The 21,215-nt window shown below is 63.6% G+C and overlaps 3 protein-coding genes across 6 annotated transcripts; 1 reads left to right on the plus strand and 2 right to left on the minus strand.

The window, feature by feature from the left end:
- Positions 1-243: 243 nt before the first annotated feature.
- Positions 244-5,391, minus strand: SCRT2 (scratch family transcriptional repressor 2). The gene is made up of 2 exons (XM_053958266.1): positions 5,143-5,391; positions 244-2,990 (listed from the first exon to the last, which is right to left on the minus strand). The coding sequence occupies exons 1-2, from the start codon at positions 5,264-5,266 to the stop codon at positions 2,284-2,286; spliced, it is 831 nt and encodes a 276-aa protein (XP_053814241.1). The 5' UTR covers positions 5,267-5,391; the 3' UTR covers positions 244-2,283.
- Positions 5,392-8,865: 3,474 nt separating this feature from the next.
- SLC52A3 (solute carrier family 52 member 3) lies at positions 8,866-12,170 on the minus strand. Of its 4 annotated transcripts, none has more exons than XM_053958265.1 (4): positions 11,750-12,170; positions 9,791-10,861; positions 9,413-9,536; positions 8,866-9,289 (listed from the first exon to the last, which is right to left on the minus strand). In XM_053958265.1, the coding sequence occupies exons 2-4, from the start codon at positions 10,816-10,818 to the stop codon at positions 9,077-9,079; spliced, it is 1,365 nt and encodes a 454-aa protein (XP_053814240.1). In that variant the 5' UTR covers positions 10,819-10,861; positions 11,750-12,170; the 3' UTR covers positions 8,866-9,076. The 4 variants fall into 4 exon arrangements, with proteins under 4 accessions (XP_053814240.1, XP_053814239.1, XP_053814238.1 ...); XM_053958264.1 differs by having other exon boundaries at positions 11,606-12,170; XM_053958263.1 differs by lacking the exon at positions 11,750-12,170 and adding an exon at positions 11,250-11,421.
- Positions 12,171-15,777: 3,607 nt separating this feature from the next.
- On the plus strand, positions 15,778-19,850 carry FAM110A (family with sequence similarity 110 member A). Its single transcript, XM_053958513.1, has 2 exons — positions 15,778-15,798; positions 18,062-19,850. Exon 2 carries the CDS (start codon positions 18,130-18,132, stop codon positions 19,129-19,131), a length of 1,002 nt encoding a protein of 333 aa, XP_053814488.1. The 5' UTR covers positions 15,778-15,798; positions 18,062-18,129; the 3' UTR covers positions 19,132-19,850.
- Positions 19,851-21,215: the final 1,365 nt, after the last annotated feature.

Here is a 21,215-nt window from a genome sequence, read left to right on the forward strand (position 1 = left end):
AGCAGGGGTTGCCTGGCTGCTGAAGGGCTGGCAGGGACACGTGGGCAGCGTGGAATGCTCAGGGCGTCTCAGCCACCCGTTTCCAACGGGTTGCCAGGACATCATCGCTCTGTTTGGGGCAGTTCTTTCCAGGATGCTCCAGCCCAGGAGTGGGCGTGGGCACAGGGCACCGTGGGATGGGCAGGGTGGCAGCTCACGTGCCGCCACCCACTACCGCTGACACAAATCCCCCAAGACACATGGTTAGTGGCAGAAATCCCTTTTATATCCCTGAATTGCATTACAAGTAATACTGCGGGTGGCCGGATCTCAGTAGACTTGTCATACTGGGGCTGGCGAGTACAAAACCTGGCAGAAAAAATCTATCATGCACGGAAAATTATTGCTGTAGTATCTGCTATTTACAGGAGAGAGGGGCAGCGGCGCAGTGCTCCAAGCCTGCCGGCCTCAGGACACCGTGCTCTGCGGAACGGCGCCGGCATCGCGGGGGAAACCCGGTGGGGTGCCTGCGTGGCCAGGGCCATGCTCATCCCCTCTGTGGGGTGCGGACATGTGGTCACCGTGCCATGGCAGCGAGGACCATGACAGGGACATCCCCACTCAACCCGTGACCAACACAGGCACCGAGGCAGCGGGGGGAAGACGGTGGAGGGAGGAAGACGGCGCAGGAAGACGGTGTGGGGGTGCGCGAGTGCGGCCCCGCGGGGTGCCGGGCTGAGTCCCGAAGTGTTGGGGGCCGGCACAGGGTGATGGGGCTGTGGCAACTCGCGGCCCGAGGTAGGAAGCGGAGGCGTGGGTCGGGCCCCGCTCCGGAATGCCGTGCGCGGCGCTTGCTCCGGGGCCGGTGCGGGGGCGCTCCGCCGGGAGGTTGCATAGAGTGGCTGGTTTGTCCCCACTGGGCTGGCGTGGGGCACGGAGCAAAGCAGGAGCTCGTGGAAGCAAGGAAGACAAATGAGAAGGGCTTTGCCTTTGTGGGAGGCTTGCAGGACATGGAGCCTGGGTTGCCGGGACAGCTCGTGCCCTCCTGCCTCCGTGCCCGCCACACAGTCCGCTCTCGGGGTCCTGTCCCCGTCCGTGTCACCGTGGCTGTGTCCTGGGCACGGCACTTCTGCTGCAGCTCTGCCACCTCCTGCGAGCCAGCGCTGGCATGGCCCGGCCAGTCTTGACAAATAAATAGTGAAAAGCATAAGTTATAAATAATATAAATAAGAACATTTAAATAGACTCACCCAAACTTTACAGCTACTCTGACCCCCCTCCTCCTGAGTGCAGGTGAGGGGCAATGGCGAGGGAGCCGGGAGGTGGCTGGAGAAGGGGCTGAGGATACATGGGGGGGTGGTTGGGGGTTCGGGTACTACCTGCCCCAGGGCTGGGTCTCCAGCCCAGCTGCCAGCCCAGCCCTTTGCACGGTGAGGGGGGCTGCACCTGCCTGGGGGGGCTATTCCCCATCACCGTGGCAGGGGCCAGTTGTGCCTGGCCAAGCCAGGAGCTGGGAGCCAATGGAAGTTGTGTCCTGTGATCTCTGCTGGAAGCCCCTGGCTCCTCCCTTGGCTCTTCCCTTGGCTCTTCCCCTGACTCCAGGGCTGCAGATCTGCAGTGCCAGGGTGAACATTGTGCCACGGGGCAGAGGGGCAGCCGGGTGCCCTGTGTGGTGGGCTGCAGGGACCCGAGGCTCCAAGGGTGACTGGCAGCCCTGCCCTCTGTCAACCTCAGTGGCCATCAGTCCTGCCGAGCTGGCAGTAACACCAGCACGTGGTCTCATCAAGATTAGGGTCAAGGGGAGGGTTTGCTCCTAGCGGGGAGCAGAAAAGTGTCTTTTCTCCCCCGGGATCCCCCGGGAAGAGAGGCAGCAGCTCTAAATAAATAATAGTAATAAATTAAATAAATAGAAGTGAAAGTCACAAGCTAGGGGAGGAAAGTCTCTCCTGGGTCAGGAAGAGGTCCCCAGGTGAGTCCCCCGCAGAGAGACCTGCCTGGCTGCGGGGGGGGCTCTGGGACCCAGGGGAAAGGAGCTGGATCCCACTGTGGGGGACCCCCTTCCCAGGGAGCAGATGGGGAGTGAGTCTGTGGGGATGTGTCCTCCAGTCTCAGCACAGCAACAAACCAGCTGGCTGCAGCTGCAGGAGTGCTGGCACAGGGACTGGGACCAAGATGGGATGGGGATGGGGACAGGATGGGATGTATAGGGGAATAGGGATGGGCATGGGATGAGATGGGGACAGGGACGGGGATTGGATAGAAGGATGAGGTTGGGAATGAGGATGTGCCACAGGGTTTGGGGGGCTAGTTCCCTATTGCACAGCTGTGTTCGGAGCCCTTGAAGCAGGCGGACTCGTAGTGCTTGTTGAGGTACGACTTGAGGGCGAAGGTCTTCTCGCACTGCTTGCACTTGTAGTGCTTGAAGGCGGAGTGGGTCTGCATGTGGGCGCGCAGGTTGGAGCGGTCGGCGAAGGCTTTCCCGCAGTGGGAGCAGCCGAACGGCTTCTCCCCGGTGTGGGACCGCATGTGGCCCTGCAGCAGCCAGGGCCGGCTGAAGGCTTTGCCGCACACGTCGCACTTGTGCTTGAGGTTGTGGGTGAGGACGTGCATGGCCAGGGCGGGCATGGAGACGTACGCCTTCCCGCAGGTGGGGCATTTCCTCGCCATCTTGCTGTCCAGGCTGCGGTGGGTCTGCTTGTGCCGGCTGAGGTTGGAGGAGGTGGCGTAGGTCTTGCCGCACTCGGGGCAGGAGTGACGGTGGCTGCCACGGCGCTGGCTCTCGCTGCGCCGGCGCGACCGCCCGTCCGTGATGAAGAAGGCATCCATGGAATAGCTGTCTGTCACTGCTGCCTCCCCATTGAAGTAGCGGGCGGAAAAGCTGGACTGGGGGCTCTCGGGATCGCTGTACTCCTCGTGGCCGGGTGCGTAGGCTGGGTCTGGTGGCGGTGGTGGCAGGCCTTGCTTCTTGTCAGTGTCGTAGCCAGCTGGCGCCAGGCAGTGCTGGAGGTACCCTGTGGGGACAACACAGTGGGGTCATTGTCCCTCCAGAGCAGCTTCACCAGGGACAGGAAAAAGCCACAAGCTAAAATTTCCCATGGAAGGTGCAGAACCAGAGTTGTCCCCCCCAAACTGGTTCCTGTCCCTGTGGAGCCACTGAGCACCAGAGCGGCATTGTCCTGCCCTGGCTCCTGTCTGCATCTGTCAGCAGGATGGGTCCCATCCCGCAGGGCTGCCTGGGATGGGAACTGGGGATGGAGCTGCGGAACGTCCAGCTGCGCCTGCCCCGGCTGCGGGCAGCCCCCAGGGGCTATTAGCTGCCAGACAGCTGTCGGTGCCGGGAGCTCATTGTTCACCGGGGCCTTGCCGGTAATGAGCTACGCTCCATGGGCAGCCCGGATGGGGGGGATAAGGCTGCTCCAGGTTCTTCTTCCTCAGCAAAGGGGCTGGGAGAGCCCCCCACCTCTCTGCTGTCCCCGCAGGGCCTATTCCCTGGAGATGGGACAGCACCAGGAGGGCAGCAGCACCAGGTCCCTGGCCTCCTGCCAAACTGAGCGATGCACAGCCCCCCAGGTGTGGAGCTAGACTCGGGTACCAGTCCACTGGTGTCACACACATGTGACATTGGTGCAAGTCTGCTCATGACACTGCTTCGTATGTGGGTCTCCCAACCTGTGTCAGAGTGGGCGCTGCGTTGGCATCCCAGTCCCTCTGTGCTGTCACACAAAGGTGACAGCAGGAGCAGCAGTGCAGCCCCCTTCCCATGAGACCAGCAATCCTGGGGATGTACTGACACCCCAACACCCCCAAAGTGGTCCCAGCAATCCCCTGCCTTGTGCACACTGGTCCTTGCAAGCTGCTTCAGAGGCCGCATCCCCACTGATAGTGACAGAGGGGCTATCAGGGGCTTGGGGTCAGTGCACAGCTGGGCTGACCCATGCACACCGTGGGGCAGCAGGGACATCCCACCACAGCTGCAGCTGAGCATCCCCTAAATCCACACAGCCTCTGGCAGCACCCACGGGACCCCTTGGCAAGCAACTGCTGCCGTTTGTCCCGTGGCGGCCAGGGATGCCTAGTGTGGGGAGGGGGCTGTGGGGCAGGGGCAGAGCCGGGCCCCCCCCGTCCCCCGCGCCGTGCTGACAGCGCGGGCTGTGCAGAAAGCGCTCTGCTCAGCAATTTCTCACGCTGCCTCCGAGCATGCAGCAAGGTTATTTCCAGGAGAGCAGCGTCGGCAGCTTCTGCCCAGCTGCAGCACATCCCTCCCCCACCGGCTCCTGGTTGATAGCGGGGAGCAGAGGACCCCCAGACCGGACAGGCTTCGCACCCCGGCCCCTGGCAGGGAAAGCCCACCAAGGGCTGGGGAGCGCTAGAACCGGGGGGACAAGCGCCGCAGCGGCTGTGCGATGTTAGCTTGTGCATGGATCAGGCCCATTCCCGCATCCAGCTCCGTTTCCCAATCCACGAGCAGCTAAGACTCCCCAGCCTATGCAACAGACCCCCCGACCCACGGCCAGCTTCTCTTTCTGTGCAGGTGCCTGGGCTGCCCCGTTGTAGGGCTATGCCAAGCCCGGGGAACTCCGAGCCCGCCCCAGTGTTCCCACGCAGGACGGGATTCCAAGGACCACGGCCACCCCCAGTCCAGCCTTTTGCACCTCTCCCGCTGCCGGGGGTACCCCCTGGTCTCCCTCCCCGCTCCCCGTGCCCCGGACGGCGCCAGCCCCCGCCGCGCTCCCAGGGGGGCTCGGGGCACCGCTGCGAACAATGAAACCCTCCGGCACGGCGAGGCTGCCGCCCCCCGCCGCCCCCCGCCGCCCCGGCAGACCGGTTGCTTCTTATCCCCCCAACTTGTCGTGGGAAGGAGCCCACCTCGGTGTCCCATGGGCGGGGGGGACTCGGGGCTGCCCACGGGGCTGACGCTGTCACGCAGGGGATGTTTCCCCAAGGACCAACTTTGGCAGCGGCCGCTGGCCCCGGAGCCGGGGACAAGACGGCGCCGAGGGATGACACACCCCACCCCGCACCCCTCGCCCGCTGCGGGACACAACGCGGGGACCCCCTCCCCGTCCTGCCCTGCGTCCCCCCGTGTCTCCTTCCCAGTGCCCCGCCGGGCGCACAGACAATAGAGGCGGGGGGGCCCCTCCGGACCCCCGGCCCCGCACTCACCATCGCCAGCGGCGGGGCCGGGCAGCGTGTAGGGGGGCTCCAGGGGGGCGTAGGGGGGCGCAGGGGCCCCGGCGGCCGGGAACGCCTCCGCTTTCAGCTTCTTCACCAGGAAGGAGCGGGGCATGGCGGGGCCGGGCAGCGCTGGACACCTCCGGTACCGGCACCGCCACCGGCCCCGGCCCCCACACCGGCCCCGGCCCCCCCCTCCCCGGCCCCGGCGCTCGGCCCCGGCGGTGCGCACGGAGAGGCGCGGGGAGGCGAGTGCGAGGGGCGGGGAGGCGGCAGGGCGGCGAGGAGGAGGAGGAGGAGGAGGAAGAGAAGGAGGTGGGGAAGAGGGGGAGGAGGAGGAAGGCAGGCGGTCGGGGGGGGAGGGGGCTGCTTCGCCCGGCCGCGCCCGGAGCCCCCCCAGAGCCCCCCGAGCCGCCGGTAGCGCGGGGTGCCCCGGGCATCACGACACTGTGGGGTCCCTGGTCCCTCCCCCTGGTTCCTCCCCCCACCCCGGCCACGGACAATGGGGACACAGGGGGACGGGGGGGAGACGGGAGGGGGGGCACATGCCTCTGCCTCCCACCGCCTTTGTCTCCCTGCCGCCAGTCCCCAGGGCCAGGGAAGGACGGGTCTGCCGGGCGGGAGTCCTCATCCCCATCCCTGTCCCCATCCATGTCCCCTGCCCCATTCCTGTCCCCTGTCCCTGTCTCCATCCCTGTCCTGTTCCTGCTTCTTGTCCCTTTCTCCTTTCCTTGTCCTTGTTCCTATCCCTGTTCCCAGTTCTCATTCCCATCCATCTTCCCTGCTCTCATCTCTGTCCACAGACCCTTTCCACTGACTCTTTCCCTTCTCCCTTCCGCTGTACCTTTTTCTCTGTCCTCAACCCTTTCCCCTCTTCCCTGCTCTCATCTCTGTCCCACCTCTCTCTTGTCCCCATCCCTGCTCACTGATCCCATCCCTCTTTTCCCACCTTCTCTCCCCTTCCCATGTCCCTGTCCCACTTTCAGTCCCCAGGAAGCACTGTGACCTTCGGAGCCACAACAATAGCCAGGCTCGTGGCAGCTCATTGTTCCCGGCCAGAGCCCCCACTCTTACTCCCCCCTCCTCTCACTGGAGCCCCCACTCCCACTCCCCCCCTCCTCTCTGCGCTCCGCTGCAGGCAGCTGCTGGTCCGGGGCTGCCTTTCCCTGCAGTTGTGCCATCTGAAGGCCGGAGTTGTGCCATCTGAGGGCCACTGGGTGACACGGGGACCTGACTGGCAGCTGGCCGTGCTTTCCCTGAGCCTTGTGCAATGCCCAGAGTGTTGCAGCACTTAATAAGGACGGTCCCTCTGCTGTCACCACAGGCAGAGTGCTGGCACGGGGCAGCCCTGGGCACACCAGTCCCTTTGGCCAGGGATGTGGCACTGGGTCTGGGAACCAAAAGCAGCATTCCCACAGGCAGCACCATGGGCCTGCCTGCTTGCAGCCATGTCTGCTACTTCAGTCATGCCCAGAGCCACATCTGGAGCCAGCTCTGCATCGCAGTGCCCCTGCTCACTGCTTTGTGTGGTACTCCACAGCCCAGGGCATCCCATGGCATCCCACAGTATCCTATAACCCAGGGCATCTCACAGCCCACATCATTCCACAGCATCCCACAGCATCTCACAGCATCTGATATCCCACAGTATCCCACAGCATCTCACAGCATTCCACAGCTAAGTGCATCCCATAGCTCACAGCATCCCCCATCCCAGAGCATCCCATATCCACAGCACTCCACATCCTACAGGATCCCAGGGCTGCTCCCCATGTGGGCTGGGGTCTCTCCACTTGCTCCCGCAGCGCTTGGCCAGGGATTGCCGGCAGCACCACGAGTCCCATCTGTCCCTGCAGCGCTGCCCTGACGTCAAGGCTCTGCCAAGTTCAAGGTCACCTCTCCCGCAGGGCTGCGGCCCCGAGGGGACATCGCCTGCCGGGCTGCTCGCGGCATCCCACACACACTCTGGGCTCCTGGCCTCCGCTCCCTGATTTATTTATCCGTGCGTGTGCCTGTTCTCTCCTGGAAGGCACGCTGGCAGAACGGGCGATTACTTACGCCCTAGTTGGGCCTGCCTGCCCGCTGCCTGCCACTGCCTGCCCGCTGCCCGCTGCCCGCCCGCCCGCTGCCTGCTGCCTGCCTGCCCGCTGCCCTGGGATTTTGTCTCTCTCCAGGCTGCGGTGTAATAAGGGAGGTAATTAAGTGTAAAAGGCAGGAGGAGGGAGGGATGGGAGGGGGGAGCAGCCCCGGCTCCTTTCGGAGGCAGGGGACTGCGATAATGTATGGTAATAACCGCAGCCAGCCCTGCCGAGCTGATAGCGCTGACGGCAGCGCCTGGGCCCCCCCAAACCTGCCCCCGCCACTGTGGGGAGGGGGAGCAGCGCCAGAAAAAAGGCTCAGCCTTCCTCCACCGGGTTTGTGCCTTCCTGAGCAGCTGTATGGAAATAATTCCCATCGGAGGCAATTGTTTCCTCGACAAGAGGGAGGGGTCTGCAGGGGTACTGTGGGTGAGGGGTTTTGGGGGCTCCCAAGGGCAGGATCATCCTCTTGGGGGGCAGGAGAAGAGAGGTCAGATCCCTACTCCAGCTCCCAGTCTACCCACAAGGGACATATCCTGCTACTGGAATGAGACAAACTGTCCGGCGGTGCCCCCACATCTCCCACCAGTCCTCAGCTCCCTCATCCTCCATGGATCCTGGACAAGGGCTGTGGGGTCAGCCAGGATCTGCCAGAGGATGCCCACTAGTGCCAGGAGGCAGAGCCCCCACTCCTTCCCTCTCTGCTGCCTCAGCTGCAGGACCCCCACCACTGCCAGCTTGGGGGGCTGCTGGCCATTAGGTATTCCAATCTCGTTCTTCCCAGAGGCGTCCGGGTCGCAGCCGGAGCCCCGAAGTGGCTCCAATCCGTGGTCTGGTGCTGCCGCCGGCGCAGGGAGCAGATGCCAGACAAAGGGCCGGGGACAAAGGCCCGGCTGCCTCGTGCCCCAGGGAAGGGGCGCAGGCGCGTGCAGGGCACCTGTGCTGTCCCATCCCGGGGCTGCTACTGCCCTGACCTCCCGTGCCTGCCATGTCCCAGTGTCCATTCAGCCCCTGCCCTGGCTGGCATGGCTGGGGCACAGTTAGGTACCAGGTGGGCCAACCCTGGCACTGGCGCTGTGCCACCGCTGCCACGGGCCCTCTGCCTGCACTGCTCTGGTGCGAAGCTCTGCTGCGGCCCCCCCCATTCAGCTCTGCCCACCTCAAGGTGCAGCGGGGCTGAAATGGGGTGCAGGGGGGCACAGGGCTATGGGGAGGGAGCAGAAAGCATGGATGGGACCACAGCAGAGGGTGGCAAACATCACACATGTCACTCCAGTCCCACTGTGCCTCAGTTTCCCCAGCTGCTATTGGGGGCCTTGTGAATGTTCCGTGTTCCCCCACCACCCCCCTCCCCACGGCCGCCTTTGTCCCCACTTCCCACAGCCGGCTGCAAACCCCCTGTCTGGGGGCAGCTGCCATAGCACAGGGCCAGGAACGCCACCGGTGCTGCCGGGCGCAGCTGGGGCTGTGCCCACCCACAGAGTCCAGGGGGGCTTTAGGGCACGATGCCAAACTGTGCCGGATCCCCCAGGGGAAGGGACTGGGCATGGCCCAGTTGAGAGGTACCCAGGTGGGGGGCACTGGCACAGACAGCCCCCTCAACATGGGGGGTGCAGGCAGCAGGGAGGCAGAGGGCTGAGTAAAACACCTTCTATTACTTTCACAGGATGGAACATCCCGTGCCCAAGCTGGGGACAAAGCCCTGGAGATGCTGCGCCCTGGCAGAGCCCATCAGGGAGCCGTGTCTGCAGCCGTCCTGGTCCCAGCGCTGCTTCCCAGCCAGCCAGCCTCACTGATTTTGGGAGTTCATGCTGGCAAGAGCAGCGGTTTTGGGGCATCCACCCCACTCATGCTGGGCACTGCAGGCTGCAGTAGTCAGCAGATTTGAAAAGGCCATAGACGTTGACAAGGGGGAACATGATCAGTGCCCCGAGGAGGGAGCCCAGCTGCTCCAGCGCCCCGTACCACACCAGCGCGCTGCGGCTGCGGCTCCGCAGGATCACCCCGGCCATCACCTTCATGTAGGAGAGCGTCCCGGTGAACAGCACCCAGGAGAGGACCTGCTGGCACAGGTGGAAAAGTGGTCAGGGCCAGGGTTTCCCTACTGTGGGGACATTGTGGTGAGGTCAGGTCCAGGTGTGGCATCAAAGACCTCCCTGAGTGAGAGGGACACCGTGACTTACAATGATGACATCGCCCCACTGGGACTGCTGGAGGAGTGGGCAGGGACTCATCACTGCAATGGCCATGTTGTAGGCACCAAAGCCTGTCCCTGCCATTGTGAGGATGACCATCAGGGTCAGGGACCTGCAAGGGACATGTGAGCGTCACTGGAGAACACTAACATTCCCTGGTGAGCAGCACAGACATGCAGCACATTCCAGCTCCTTGCTGGCTCCATCCTCCTTTCCTGGGGTGTCTGTGCTGCCAGGACATGGACACCCCACAGGCCCTCTCCCACCCGCTGCCCACAACCCCAACCCTTGCAAAGTAGGGGCCGCTCTTGGGGCAGAAGCCTCTGGTGTGCACCCCGCTGCCACCCCCAGGGCCCTGCAACTCACCTGCTGGGCAGGAACATGGCCATGATGCAGGCCAGGGGATTGGACATGGAGCTGAGCGTGGCTGCCAGGTGGTACGTGGTGTGTCCGTAGGGCAGGCAGGAGTAGGACTGCACCGATGGCAGGACCCCGTTTGTTAGGGCGCTCACCCAGGCGATGAGGAGGTAGATGAGGGTGAGCTGGGTTAGGGAGTAGGAGATCTTCTGTGGCACGATGTCCCCAGGTTCCTTGGGATCCTTTGGGCATGAGCAGCCTCTGCTCAGGTGCGAGTCAGCTCCCTCATCAAGGATCTGGTCAAATGAGTTCAGCACAATGCTGCTGGGAAAGAGGTGCTGCTGAGAGAGCTCCCACACCTTGGGCTGCCGGGTGAGGAAGAAGAAGGCCAGCAAACAGGTCAGCATCATTGCAGTCATGAGCAGGAAAAAGATGAGGGTGGAGAAGTTGGGTGGGAGGTAGCGGGTCTCCAGATGGAAGATGGTGCTCTCCACGGTCTCATTGCTGGTGGTGATGTTGACCTTGTAGCTTACGTTGGTGCAGCTGGAGATACCAGAGCCCTGGCCCAGGGCAATGAGAGAAGGGATCAGCCCACTTAGCCCTTCGCCTATGAAGAAGGTGTTTGTGTACTGGGGCTGCAGCTGCATCATGAAGGGCAGGAAAGTGACAGAGGAGGTGCAGTCCACCAGGGCCAGGAAGAAGGTAAGGATTAGGAAAGGGATGCTGTGGGATGTTCCGGCAATGAGGGACGTGTGGCTCCAGAGGAAAGCCAGGAGCAAGCAGGCAATGACACCCATGGACACAATTGCATAGATAACAGCCGTCTCCTTCAGCAAACCAGGCCGAAAGCGATTCAAGAGGGTGACAAAGAGTGGTCCCACGTTGGCCATCTGGATGATGATGGTGATGTAGGAGGGGAGGTACCACTGCTCTGGCAGCACTGTCACCAGCAGTGGCAGCTCCACCCACAGCCCGTTGATGGCCACCCAGGAGCCCATGCCGAAGGCAGAGGCCAGAAGGTGGGTGAGCAGTGCCATGGCTCGAGGCTGGGTGTCTGGGCCTGCGAGTGATGCTGCTGTGCTGGGGGGAGAAACTTTGATGAATGGTGAGATGAGATCTGACCCTTCCAGATCCTGGCCCTGTCCTCCCATGACCACTGCCTGTGTTGGCAGAACAGCTTCCCTCCTACATGCCACGAGGGTGTGGGACGCACAGCCCAGCCCAGCCCCACTTTGCCCTCTGCAGGCCCTGTGGACCCCTCTGCCCCCTTCAAGTGATGATATGGTGCCCTCCTGCCCTGGGTGTGGATCCTGATGAGCTTTGCCTGGTCTCATCCCGGAGAGCTGGGGCTTGGCAGCACCAGGTGCGGTACCCAGGAGGGCATTGAACCTGTGCCAGCTCACGTTGCAGTTCCGTGAAGCCTGGAAGGGCTCGGCACAGCCGGGTGCAGGGGGAAGAGGGCTCTCACCTGGGGGCTGAGTGGCCTGGGCAGCTGCTCTGCTGGGAATGGACGCCTCGTACCTCCCACTGCATCTGCAGGGCAGGACGACGCAGCGCCCGTCCCCTTCCAGTCAGGATCCGCGCGATCCCGGCACGCTCCGGTGACCGCGGGCGACAGGCCCCAGCAGCCCAACCTGCAGCCCAGCCTCTGCTCGCACCAATCAGCTGAGTCAGACGGGCTCCGGACACATCCCTTGCCCACTCCCATCCCGCTCCTGGGAGGAACTCTCACGTCCCATGTCCCCACGTTCCGTGCCCGCCCCGGTCCCGCAGAGCCGTTTCCAGCCCTTCCCCGGCGCGCTGAGGCCGCCAGAGGAAACTCACGTCTCACGGGGCTGAGCCCGGCGGGCGCAACGACCCAGCCATGGCCCCGGCCCCGCGGGGAGGCACCGGGCTTGGAGCAGGAGCCAGGAAGGAAACGGGCTCCGGTCTGACCGGTCCCTCGGCAATCTCCCAAGGGTAACTCACTGCGCTTTAGGGAACCGGCAGCACCACGCGGGCGGGAGCCAGTCCTGGCTGCCGGAGCAGTGACGTGAGGCGGGCGCGTCACCACCTCCGGATGCGGACCGGTGACAGCCTGGCCCTGCTCTGCTCTTCGTCTTGGTCCCAGCTGGCAGAGTCCTCAGCTCAGGGGGGTTATTATTCTTGGCGGTGTCCTGGACTTTGTCCTTGTCCCCGCCTGAACTGCGTCCCACCTATCACAGACTCTTCTTGCAGGTGCAAGTGTCACCCGATGACGGTTCCTGTCCCCATCAGGATCTCTGCGGGGGTCACGGGTTGGCGTGGGGCTCTGGGGGAACCTCAGAATGTGGCAGTTTTCCCACCTCGGGACACTGCGGGGACCAAGCCGCGAGCCAGCGGATGAGCCACTTGCACCGACCGGGAGGTGACGCGGGTGAGGAGACAGACCCCTGGTCACCCCCAGCAGCCATCCCCCCTCTCCCAACCCAGGACCCACCGCCCCAGGATTGCCTCATGGCGGCTCTTCCCCCAGCACCCACCGGGTGTCGCTGGGAGAGCGGGCTGCAGCCCTGCAAAACCTGGGGCTGCCTTCTCCCGTCTGCTTCCCTGCCTGCTTCCCTGCCCCACCTATCTGCAGTGCCCGTACCTGTCCCTGTCCCTCCGGGGGACTACAGTTTGCTCCTCCACCCTGCCCTGTGCCTGTGGGAGCACCCATGGCAGCCGTTGGGTGTAGTGGGGACAAGTCTTGTCCCCGGGGCTGCAGGGATCCTGGGTGACAGTGGAGGGGGATGGTCACAGTTTGAGGTACTGCTGTGCTTTAATCCCAGCAGGCAGGTTAGACCCCCTCAGCTGCTCGCTCACACACATCCCCCCGGTGGGATGGGGTACAAAATGGGGAAAGATAAAATGGTAAAATAGATTAAACTGACGGTCAGCTTAATAGGAAAAGCAAGGATGTCCTGTAAGTCCAAGGTATCCCAGGGCAGGGGGGGGAGGGGGAGTGGCAGAACTGTTCCATCCACGTCCCCTCCCAGTTTCTATGCAGCCCCAGCGCTCTCACTCACTGGTGGGGCAGTGGGAGGAGCAGAGAAGTCCTTGGGGCTCTGTGGGCATCGCTCAGCCAAGATCAGACACTGCTGGGTTATCAGCACTGCTTTCAGCACAACTCCAAAACAGTCCCACACTGGCTCCTATGGGCAAAATGACTCTATCCCAGTTAAACCAGTACAGAACCCCAGGGGACCTGGAAGGTGGGGAACAGGTGCAAGGTGCTGGGGAAACCAGGCGCAGGGAGCTTGGGGTGGGTGCAGGACAGCTGAGGCCACGGTGTGTCCATGGGCATGGGGACAGGGAGGGGACGGCAATTGTCCTGTGTTTAATTTGTCGGCACAAAGAGACGGCTCAGCCGGCAGTGAGACCCTTCCCGAGGGCGAATGGCTACAGGGCAGGGGCAGTTCGACGGGGTGCTGGGTGTGGGACCTCCGTGTTGCCCCTTCACGCTACTCACCCAAATCCACGCGACGCGTGCTGCCTGCCCTGCCTGTGCCTTCTCCGCCCCCTGCCCGCCCCGCAGCTGAACTCCCGGCCCCCCGGCCCCTCGCCCCTCCGCACCCCCGGCAGATGCGAGCGAAGGCCCCGGAGCAGATGGCAACATTTGGTAGCCGAGTGGTCCCTGCCTGCGGGACTTTGCTGGTCTGTGATGACCATTCCTCCAGGAAGCCCCCTCCTCATCCAGCCAGGGCTGGGGAGCCCATCCCAACTGCAAGCCAGCGCATGCCAGGGGGTGCAGAGGGGATCCCCAGGGTGGGCACACTGCCCTTGCCATGGGGGTAACAGGGTGGCAGGAGGGCATGGGAAGATTGGCAGCCCAGAAAAGCAGAGGTCTGTCCTTGAGCTCAGCCCTAGTGAGACCCATCCCCTAATATCTTCTTCCATGTGTGAGCAGTGGGGATGGTCTGCCTGGGCAGAGGGTGGCTGCTACTCCACTGGGGGACAAGGGGACCCCCTCACTCCAGGGACTACTGGCCACCCTATTTGAGAGGGTATGACCCCCCAGACTTGGGGATCTGCTGGCAAGTCTCAGCCTGGACGCTGGCAGCCTCAGCCCTATTTGCATTCCATTTCCATGTGAAAGGAGCAGGTCAAGTTGAAAGTGGAAAGGCTGGTGGGGGCAGCAGGGAAGGGGCCGCTGCCGGAGGTGAGACCCCAACAAAAGGGCCGGATCCCCAGGGCCCAGTGCTTGCCTGGCCATGGGCTGCGGCCACGGCCCCACGGCAGCCGCCATCTGCGGGTCTGTGCCGCCGCCACCACCGGCCAGACAAAGGCCTCGTGCCCAGCATGTCCCCATCTGTCACCTCCCTGGCTCCCGGATCCCTGAGCAGAGACGGAGTGTGAACATCCGGGTGCAGGCAGCATCATTCCCTCTGCCCACAGGGAATGGGGTGATGCTGGGTGCAGTGGGTGCCTCCCCATTCTGTCTCCATGTTCCTTCTGGAGCAGTTCTGTAGAGCTCTTGCTGGGGAAACTGAGGTAAGAGCAAGTGGTGGCTTATCCTGGGTCAGGGCATGGCAATGGGCTGCAATAAAACACTTGGGAGTTAACATCCAAGATGAAGGGGTTGGGGACCTCTCAGCTCTGGGGATGCCTCTACATGGGGGTGCCCACACTGCTGAGCCCCAACCCTGCGGCTTGGCAGGTGTTGCCAGGCACCCGTAGCTGCCTCCACCCAGCACTTCCAGGGGGGAATTGGCTGCTGACTGTGTTTTCTGCTCGTTGGCAGCTTAATTTATCATCCAAGAGGTCCCGGCAGTGGCACGAGGGTGTCTGTAGAAGGTGAGAGCAAAGGCACTGCCAGTGCCTCATTGTCCCTCTGTTCACAAACACTGTCCACGTGTTCCTGGAGCAGTAGTGGGGATGCTGCACTGGGTGCTGGAGGAGCATTCCTGCAGGACGCTGTCTTCCCGGGGCATGTCCCGGGATGCTCCCGGGGAGGGCGAGGCTTGGGGCGCTGCCTGGATCCAACGCCCCACTCCAACGGGCCAGACGTGCCCGAGCAGCTCCTGCAGCCTCCTGCCTGCACCCGCACAGCCTCAGCACCTGTGGGGGGACGCAGCCTGCAGGCTCTGCCCTTGCCTACCAACTGGGATTTTCTAGCTGAGCCCGTTGTGTGAATCTGGGCTCAGGGCAGACTCTGTGCTTCCCTTGGCCCTTCTCCCTCCACCAGCTCCTTGTCTTGCTCCAGGAACCATTTGAACAATGCAGGGCTGTAACTGAGCTCCATAGCACGAGCCAAAAGCTTGATCCCTCTGTGCAGAGCTGAACGGAGATGCCTGTACCGTGGTGCAGGAGCCACCCTGGGGCTGGGTTCAGGCCAGCAGGTCCAGGTGGCTGCAGGCTTGGTGACCCTGTTCCAATCTGTGACCTCTGTTCCTGCTATCCAGTTTATTTTCCTATGTTTTGGAGTTCATTGCTGCTAGGTGAGTGGGGAAACAAAATGAGATTTCCAAATCAGAGCAGGCCCTGCCAACTGACCATACCAGTGATATGAGGGAATCTAGGTGCCCATAGGAAGGCTGGGATTTTCCCCTGTGTCCCTGAAGCCCTAACCCAGCACAAGGACCCTCTGCCCACAGCGAGCAGTGACATCCAGAAGCGTTTTGGATTTGTCACTGTGAGCACCTCAGGCTGTATGTGCATCCAGGCTGCCCAACCAGCACCGCGGGCTGAACCGGCACCCGGGGCGTCACCGGGCTCCGGCACGCTGCGTGGCGCAGCCTGGCATGGAGGAATGCCCTGTGGTTTCCATCCCATATGAGCGCTGAGTTGCCTCGGAGGGCGTCCTCGCCCGGCGCTGACTCAGCGGCAGCCGCTGCATGCAGAACCGCTCCAGCACCCTGCAGCCGCCATCACACAGGGAGACGGGGAGGACGTGGCTGGGGAGCAGGAGGGTGGGGACATCAGGACACCATCAGGACATCCTCGGAAAGAAATCAGGGAGAAGAAGTGTGGCAGCTGATCTGTGCCAACGAGGCTCCCACGCTGCAGGGCCAATCCAGGTGGGTGGCAGAGGTGGTGCTGGTCCCGTGCTGGTCCAGTGCCAGCAGAGTGGGGCTGGGTGAGCTGGTGAAGGGGTCACAACCGTGTACCTCTGGAGCAGCTCTTTCAGGCAGGAGGTGACCTGGCGTGCCATGTGAGCCTGGCTGGACTGCCCACCCCAGGAGGGAGAGGAGCTGGGGCCACACTGGGCAATGCCCAGAGCTCAGATCCCTGAACTCCAGCTGGGTTTGGGGCATGGGATTTTGTTGTCGAGTTTCTGGGGCTGTTTGGAGGGCGGCTCCGCTCAGCTCAGCTTGGCTCGGTGCAGCCCAGCTCGGTGTGGCCGTGCCAGCGCAGTGGCTCAGCACCACAGGAATGTGGAGCAGCAGGTTGTGCCCGGCCGGGCTGTCCGTGCTGGGGAGGGGTCCCCACGCTGGCCACTGGTGGCTGTGCTGGGGCTCCCGTGTCCTTGTCCCTGCACTTCGCAGCCGTCTCCTCTGTGGCTTGGCTGAGTGTCTGGTGCAAGGCTGAGCTCCAGTGCCTGATGTAGGGACACTTTCCCTCTTTGCTTTGCCTGGGGGACACTTTTGCACCCCTGTGCTGAACCGAGGAGCCCTCCCTGTGCTGGGCACAGGTACAAGGGCAGTGAAGCTGGCCATTGGCACAGGGGTGGGGCAGCACTGGACCTGAGGGGTCGGGCAGAGGGGTGCAGAAAGCTGCCCCGGGGAGGAGGCAGGAGGATCTGTGCCGGTGCTGGGACCGTTCCCAGCTGTCGCACGCCTGGCCGCCCCCCTGCAGACATTTTCCAGGTCAGGAGGCAGCATGTCCCCCCAGGCAGGGGACGAGAATGGGGAGAGGGGCAGCCAGCCTCCCCCATGGCCACTCGTCTGTCACAGCGTGTCACGGGGATGTGTGCTGTGCACAGATCTTGCTGGGGTGCTGATTCTGGGGAATCTGGCATCCGTGGCCTGGTAGGGGGTGCAGACATGGCTCAGCTGTGGCTCAGCCACGGCTCGGCGGGGCTGTGGGTGCCGCTGGGACAGGCGCTGGGCTGCTCCCAGGAAGTTTGTGCACGCAGGTGAGCGGGTGACGGTGGCAGCTGCCTGCTCGGCTGCCACGGGAGAGAGTGAGGCCACAGCACACCGGCTCCGCCCTGCCCACCACTGCACCTGGTGAGTGCTGGGGCTTGCTGTCACATCCTCGGGCTCATCGGTGCCCCAAATCGGGACCCTCAGGAGGAATCTCAGAGCAGCTTGGGAAAGGGGTTGGGGGAGGGGGTCTGACCCACATATGGTCCTGTGTGCCCTGCCACTGCTGAGCCCCTCTGGGTATTGGGGCTACTCTTGGTGTGTCCACCTCTGGTCAGGGGGCTGCAGAAGGGTGTAGGGCTGGTTTGGGTGCTCTCCCCCCCCTTTTCGCTGTGGGCGGGCTGGTGCCTCTGCGCGACCGTTGTGGCGGCTGCGCTCGTTGGGGTTGGCAGGGACCCAAGGACACGGGGTGCACAGGGCCTCACGCTGCCCCGAGCACACCGCGGCCGGGGAAGCACGAGTGGAAACCCCCGTGTACTCCACTTACTTTCCAAGGAGCTCCAGGATGAGAGCAGGGAGCCTGGGAACAGCCCCGGAGCTTGCGAGAGCTGAGGGAACAGCAGAGGGAGTGGAGCACCGAATCCACCAGCCCGGCAGGGTGGTGGGTGATGGAACCCTGGGCATGGGGGATGCACGCCTGGGAGCAGGCAATGCACCCCTGGGCATGGGTGATGCAAGGATGTAGATAAGGCACCCCTGGGAGCAATCAGTGCTCCCCTGGGAGTGGGTGATGCACGCCTGGGAGAAGGACCTGCCCCTCTGGATGTGAGCAGTGCACCCCTGAGCATGGGCGATGGGCACACGCAACGCACCCCTTGTTGTGGGCGATGCACCCCCGGCACCTGCGACTTGGGCAGAGCATCAGTGAGGGGCGCTTGGCTCTCTCCGCCCCCACTCTCTCTCCAGGGCGCCCCTCGCCGGCACCGGGGCGCCCTCCCCGCCGGCGCCATTGGCCCCGGTGCGGTTTGAAGCAGGCGTGCGGCGCGGATTGGCCGGGGGACTTGTCGGGGAGGCTCGGCAGCGGCGGAGGCGTGGTGACCGCCTTCAAATAGGCAGCCCGGAGCCGGGGGCGCAGCGAGTGCGGTACCGCACAGCCTGGGCTGTCTTTGTCTGCCGTGGGGCCGGGGCGCGGGCAGGGGCAGCATCGCCGCCGCTCTCACTCCGGCCCCGCTCTCACTCCGGCTCCTCTCCGCAGCCGACGGCACCTGAGCCCCTCGCTGCCCGTGGCGGCCGCTCACCCGTGTCCCGGTGCCGGCACGGAGGATGCCCGTCGAGGCGCTGCAAGCCGGTGACACCATGAAGGGGGTGGCGGTGACGGCGCCTTTCACCTCGGCCATGCCGGTCCGTATTCTCCGCAAAGGGCCCGCGTATTTCCGCCGGCACGCCGAGCCGGGGGCCGGGAAGCCCAGCGCAGTGGAGAGGCTGGAGGCCGACAAGGCCAAGTACGTGAAGAGCCAGAAGGTCGCCAGCACCAAGCAGGAGCCTGTGAAGCCACTGGTGCTCAAGCAGCCCCTCTTCACCCCTGGAGTGCGCCGGGCTGTGCTCACCCCCAGCCGCAGGGCACCCCCGGGGCCGCGCCGCGCCGATGCTGCCAGCCCGAAGACCTCCCTTGACCTGGAGATCCTCAACAACCTCATCAACCTCTGTGACAGCCCCTTCCCTAAGGCGGAGAGCCCGCTGGGCAGGGAGTGCAGGTGGCGAGCGGAAACGCCAGAGGTGGAAGGGGCTGTCAAGCCAGCGGAGAGCCCGGCCACCACCAAACCCCCTGGCAGTGTGGCCGTGCGGAGGGTGGACGTCCGTCCCTGTGGAGCTCCGCGCAGCCCAGTGACACCTCTGCCTGCATCCCCCATCCCAGGTGGGCTGCCTGTGACCCCGTCCCGCAGCTCACCCGCCCGCCCGGAGAGCGCCCGCCGGCAGCCGCTGCTGCACCGCTCCAAGTCGGACCTGAGCGATCGGCTCTCGCGGGCCACCGCCGACCTGGAGCGCTTCTTCAACTACTGTGGCCTTGACCCCGAGGAGATGCAGGACATGGCGGCTGAGCGCTTCGCCCGCGCCAGCTCTGACATCGTGTCCCTCAAGTTCCACAGCGTGAGCACGGCCAGCTCGGAGGGCGGCCACTCGCCACCCAGCGCCGCCACGCCGGAGGGACGGCCGGCGGAGCGCGTGCCCTACGGCATCTCCATCATCGAGCGCAACGCCCGTGTCATCAAGTGGCTCTACGGGCTGCGCCAGGCCAGGGAGCCCCAGCAGGTCTCCGATGTGTAGCAGTGCCGTGGTGGGCGCTGGGGATGGGCCGCTCATAAGTGGGCAACGCTGGATGGGGACAAAGCACTGGCTGTGCCCTGGGACCTCTTGGTGGTGACAGGACCCTTGAACTCAGCCCTGCTGTGCTGCAGCATCACTGGCCTGATGTGGCCAGGGATCCATTGTCAGACCCCTGTGTCAGGTTCCTGCAAGCCTGTGGGAAGGCAGAAGACATGTGTCCCTGGGTGTGTGGCTGGTCCTCAACACCCACAGGGCCTCATGTGTGGCTGCCCTGCCTGCACTGCTGGCAGCCCCTGCCTGTCCTGCTCTTCACCAGCACCCTGGGTGGGGTGCAAGGGGCTGGTTCCCCCTGCATGGAGCAGGGACACTGCACCAGTGAAGGAGCTGCCTCCTTGCAGCCTCCACAGAAAGGGTCCCACTGCCTGGGGTGGTGGCCACATCCTGGTGGTCCCATCTTATTGCTGAAGAAAAGCCTGGTGCTTTGAGGCATGAGGGGGAAACCTGACCCCCTGCTTCAAGCTGCCCAGGGCTGTGTGTCTGTCTGTCTGCGGGTGCCTGTGTTCCCCTTCCCGGCTGCCAGTGGGCAAGAAGCCCCCAGCATGCTGGGCCTGGTATTTATGAAGACAACAGTTCCTCTTTTCTACTGTTTTCCTTATGTTTGATCTGTAAATAATAATAATTATAATGCAACCAGTTTTATTAAATGCCTGTGTTTTGGAGGCTGTGTGTTGTCTCTTGGGGCGGTGGAGGTTGGGATGGGACAGGGACTCTTGGGGTGCCGGTAGCTCTGCAGGGCTGTGGGTGCTGAGTGGATGGGTGCTGGAAGGGAATCATGGGTTCCATGCTGCAGCGTGCCAGCGCGGGGCCCGGCAGGCACAGCCGGGCGGCGGTTGGGTCAGGCAGGTCCCGGCAGAGCCCCAGCTGTTGGGATTCCCCTCTGTGCCATGCACCCTCCCCTGCCTCCTTCCCTCCCTCCTGCAAAGCTTGGCCAGGTCCCAGCTCTCCAAGAACCGGGAGATGGGGGCGGCAATAGCAGAGACCTCCCAGGTGGGCTGGGATAAAAGCTGGCGCAGGGAGTGCTTTGAAGATGAAAAGTGCCCGTGTGTTCTCCCAGGGCAGCCTCACATGGCACCACAGCTCTCCCGGCACCTCAGGTGCCACTTGTGCCCTGTGATCTCCATGCTCCTGATGTGTCCCATGCAGGCAGGTGTCTGCTGGGGAAGGTGACATCAAAGCCACCAGCAAGCTGCACCCAGGGATCCCACCTGAACCTGGGTCTGCCGCTGCCTCCCTTCAGTGGCAACCCCCCAGCAGCTGCTGGCCAAGGCAGCACCATGGGCCCCTTGACTGGGGCTTCCATCCAGCACCTGGGGTCCCCAGAAAAGCTGTCATAAAGAAGAATTTACCATCCCAGCTTGATTTCTGCCTTGTTGTGTGTCCACACAGATCCCCTGCTTAGGGTGCAGGATCCACGTGACTCCTGCTGGGTTATTGTCAGGTCCAGCTGCCAGGAATGTGGAGGGCAGGATGTGGTGTCAGGACATGGTGACAGGACACGGGGATGGCATCTGGCTGTGAGTCAGGCTGATGAAGTGCTCTGGAGAGGACACGCACACCCAGGGGATCCTTAATGATGGCACATGGGGCACTGGGTGCCGCCCCAAGGAAGACACCCCGGAAACCAGAGGGTGACAGGACAGGGACCCCGGGCACTCGCCTGGGGACAGGCTTTGCCCTTGGGGAAATCTCTGAGGGAACCAGATCCTCGCTGGTGGCTGGGACCGGCTGTGCTGCTGGATTCCTCAGCGTGGTGTGTCCCAGGGCTTGGTCTAAATTTGTTGCTATTGCTAAGGAGAAGCGGGGGGGCACCAGTCCCCATCCAGGCAAGGGCTGAGCAGCCACATCTCCCTCAGGTGCTGCCAGTCCTTGGTGTGGCTCTGGTGTCCCATGCCCTGCATGAATGGGACCTGACATGGCCATCCAAAGCCCTGTGTGCTCATGTGTGCATGATCCTATGCATGAAGGATGTCTGTGTGTCTGTGTGTCCATGTGCACACGTGTTTGTGAGCAGTATTTCGATGTGC

This window comes from Vidua chalybeata, chromosome 17 (assembly GCF_026979565.1).
Source record: "Vidua chalybeata isolate OUT-0048 chromosome 17, bVidCha1 merged haplotype, whole genome shotgun sequence".
Taxonomy (NCBI): Eukaryota; Metazoa; Chordata; class Aves; order Passeriformes; family Viduidae; genus Vidua; species Vidua chalybeata.

Bases quoted from the DNA above. Each gene is read 5' to 3' on its own strand.
- SCRT2 (XM_053958266.1), bottom strand. From the start codon at position 5,266: ATGCCCCGCTCCTTCCTGGTGAAGAAGCTGAAAGCGGAGGCGTTCCCG. The intron at 2,991-5,142 runs GTGAGTGCGGGG...TTGTCCCCACAG, and splicing joins CGGCCCCGCCGCTGGCGATG to GGTACCTCCAGCACTGCCTG.
- SLC52A3 (XM_053958262.1), bottom strand. From the start codon at position 11,115: ATGAGACCAGGCAAAGCTCATCAGGATCCACACCCAGGGCAGGAGGGC. The intron at 9,537-9,790 runs GTGAGTTGCAGG...TGTCCCTTGCAG, and splicing joins GCCATGTTCCTGCCCAGCAG to GTCCCTGACCCTGATGGTCA. The intron at 9,290-9,412 runs GTAAGTCACGGT...CTGTGCCAGCAG, and splicing joins AGTGGGGCGATGTCATCATT to GTCCTCTCCTGGGTGCTGTT.
- FAM110A (XM_053958513.1), top strand. From the start codon at position 18,130: ATGCCCGTCGAGGCGCTGCAAGCCGGTGACACCATGAAGGGGGTGGCG.